The sequence below is a fragment of the Microtus ochrogaster genome, chromosome 24, assembly GCF_000317375.1.
Source record: "Microtus ochrogaster isolate Prairie Vole_2 chromosome 24, MicOch1.0, whole genome shotgun sequence".
Lineage (NCBI taxonomy): Eukaryota > Metazoa > Chordata > Mammalia > Rodentia > Cricetidae > Microtus > Microtus ochrogaster.
The window spans coordinates 3,607,463-3,610,714 of record NC_022024.1 but is presented as its reverse complement, the minus strand read 5'-3'; the positions used below and the strand labels follow the sequence as shown (position 1 = coordinate 3,610,714).

Genomic DNA, 3,252 nt, shown 5'->3' with positions numbered 1-3,252 from the left:
GGAGGGAGGGAGGGAGGAAGGACTTTAGCTATTCAAATTCTTCCTTCAGTACACTGAATCACTGAGCTACCCTGCATTATTAATTTGACACAGAGAATATGTGTGGCAATATTTTAACGGATCTGGTGGCATTTTCTATGCCTTCTTCTATTCCAAAGCTTAGCTGACTTTGAAGTTGCGAGAGGAGATGTGCGGGAGCAGGGGCAGAGAGATTGCCGCTGATGACCCCGCCACGTAGCAGGGCTGAGCTGCAGGTTACCCAAAGACCTGTACTTACTTTTATTGCAGTGTCTTCCGTGCCAGCCTTCTCGACACTGGCATTTGTTGGGCTCGTGGCAGGTTCCGTGAGCTCCGCAGCCAGGCTCGCAGACCGCTAGAATCAGACAGAGCAGAGCGATGCTTCCTCCACTTTTCTGTTCCTTTCTTTTTAGAACATAGCTACATAGCTGCTTTTCCTTTAGTTCTCTAGAATATGTTAGTTTTGGCTTCTCTCTCTCCTCTCTCTCTCTCTCTCTCTCTCTCTCTCTCTCTCTCTCTCTCTCTCTCTCTCTCTCTCGTCTAAGTCACTTTCCAACCAAAAGCCAGCTTTAAAGTTGGGGGAAAATCCTTATGAATGATCTTTATACTCCGCATCATGCTTCTCATACACAAAGACCCTCAGTGAGATTTTGAAACTACTGCACAGTGGGCGATTACTCCTTTCAAGAAATCCCTAACAGATAAAACCAACAAAATTTAAAAATGAAGGAATTTAGCCATGTGCATAAATATTTTATATTCAGGGATCCCTGCAATGCCCATGGTCTAAGTAAAGGAAGCCTATGAATCAGGGGGAAAGGTCAGCTCTGATGCCCAGACGACATGCAGCAGGCATGGACGTTACATCCAAAGACACTAAATGCAATCACCCTGCATCCATACCACCACTGTACGTGGTACTCACGCTTAGAACAGAGGTCTCCTTGGTAACCTTTGGGACACTTGCATTTGCTTTTCCCAATGCATTTCCCTCCATTTCGGCAGGGCTGTGGGCATTTGCCTGCAGTAGAGAGGAAATTAGTTAAAGTAAGAAGGAGCCCAGGGCTTTATTTATTTATAGTAATTACATCTTTCAAGGGAGTGAAAAGGCTTTGAGAGGAGACATGCTTTGAAATGGCAGTCATTTCCATTTATCTTAGGCCTCCTCTGGCTTTTATATTGTTTTTGTTTTGGAGACAAGCTAATTGGTTGACATGATTATATACATTATATTACATATTATTTGAATAGTATTATATCCTATTATGTTATATATAATGCCCCCTTTCCCACAATGAATATACTTCACAAAACAGAGAATTCAAGCTAGCCTGGCTCATACATGCCTGCAGTTCCATACACACACACTGTTCTAGAATTTCACGCATGTCTGACTCGCTACGAGAAATTTTCTACAACTTCTGTTTTTTGCAGATCACTCTTTCTGGAGGTAGGTCTGTCTGTACCCACACCTGATGACAGCCTTACTCGGGCGTCATCTATCAGAAAGCAAGTTTGCATCTTGGTAGTTTAACCAAGGGGAAGCGAACCTTGGAGACAGGAACAGGGGCCTGCACGGCGCAGCAGAGAAGGAGGGAAAAGACAACTCATGGTGCTTGAGGGTAGCCACCATGATGGGCAACTGGATCCTATTCTTCCCGTTTGCCCAAGGATTACGTCAGAGGCACATGAGAGTTGACTTAGGAGAGTGGAGGGGCATTTGGTTAAGGACCTCTGATGCTCGCTGTTTACTGTTCTTCAGAGAGGATTCATCACGTCCCTGGTGGAACGACAGCTTGTAATATATAAGGGACAAAGAGATGCCCCTGGTGGAAGGAACACGCATGGAACAGATCCGATGAGAGCATAGGTTGCTATAGCAATGGATGGAGTGAGGGCTGGTCCCCGGGACCACAGCTATCCATTTCTATGGACTGTCTGAGAGCCTAGGGATGCGTCACTCTCCCTGTTAACTCTGCTTATGTTATGAAATGAATTATCCCCGATGTTTTCACAGGGCTTTGGATCCTAGGATTTTAGAACCGGAGCAGGACCAGGGATGTAAGAACTCCACAACAATATTCTCCTTTCTCACACTACAAGTGTTTGTTTATTTTCCTTGACAATCAAGAATTTCTCATTTGAAGGATGACTTCTTAGAAGAAATGATAAGGGACTGTTAACACAAGCTGAAGCCACATCCTGCCAAGGGCAGGATGATGTCCCAAAGACAGCCAGTGGCCACTAGACCTCAGTGGTGACCCAGTTTGGGTTTTTGTTCTTGTTCTTTTATTTTCCTACTAATAAAATCATTGCCATTAACAAACTCACCTTTCACTTACTAAATCTTTATGGCCTAAGAAAGCTTGAGACGAAGCAAACTGTAATGCCCTTTACTAAGAAGCACTATTTAACAAAAAGAATTGAATTTCATGTGAAAATTGTTTTGCCACAAACACTTCAGTTTTTACTTTTCACTTCCCTGCAAGAACTTTATTTGTTTATAGACTGGGCAAAGCCACTCAGCAATGAAGACAATATACTCGCAACAAGGTTGGGAGGTTAAGGGCTCTGTAATAGACTAGAATTCAGCTTTTTTCTCCTTTAAAGCCCACCCTCCCTCATTCTCGAGACAGTGACTCATATGACCTGACTGGCCTCCAATTCAATTCACTGTGTAGTTAAGGATGCCCTTGAACTTCTTTCTGATCTTCTTATCCCCATCTTCCTGGTGCTGGGTCACAAGTATACACTATTATAGACAGTTTTACTCAGTACTAGGGACCAAACAGGGCTTGTGCACCTTGGACAAGTACTCTTGTCCCAACTAAACTACATTTTCAATCCCGAAGAGTCCCATTTTCTGAAGAACACCATTTACATGAAAGATTTTAACTCCAAACTTCCAATGAAGCATTGAGGTGCTATCTCATCTGTATAAATGAAGTTTGTCTGAAGATCAGAGGGCGGAGCTAGCCACAAGCTAACCATAGAGGTCTGGAGGTCTGTATAGACAGACAGGAAGTGATATGGCTGCGCAGAGAGAGGAAGTAATAAGGCGGAAGGAAACAGGAACTCTGTCTCCTTTCTGCTGGGACGTGGAGAGGTAAGGTGGCTGTGGTTTTGCTTTTTTGTCTCTCTGATCTCTCAGAATTTTCCCCAATATTTGACTCTGGGCTTTTATTATTAAGACCTATTAGAGCTCGTGCTACAGAGCATGTGACCCCGGCAGAG

The 3,252-nt window shown here is 43.8% G+C and overlaps 1 protein-coding gene across 1 annotated transcript in view; it reads right to left on the bottom strand.

Moving 5' to 3' along the window:
• Window positions 1–3,252, bottom strand: part of Wif1 (WNT inhibitory factor 1) — a 67,020-nt gene that overhangs the window by 3,366 nt on the left and 60,402 nt on the right. Inside the window, exons 8-9 of the mRNA XM_005357924.2 lie at window positions 944–1,039; window positions 278–373 (exon numbers count right to left, since the gene is read on the bottom strand). Coding sequence (XP_005357981.1) covers window positions 278–373; window positions 944–1,039 — 192 coding nt within the window. The remainder of the gene's footprint in view (window positions 1–277; window positions 374–943; window positions 1,040–3,252) is intronic.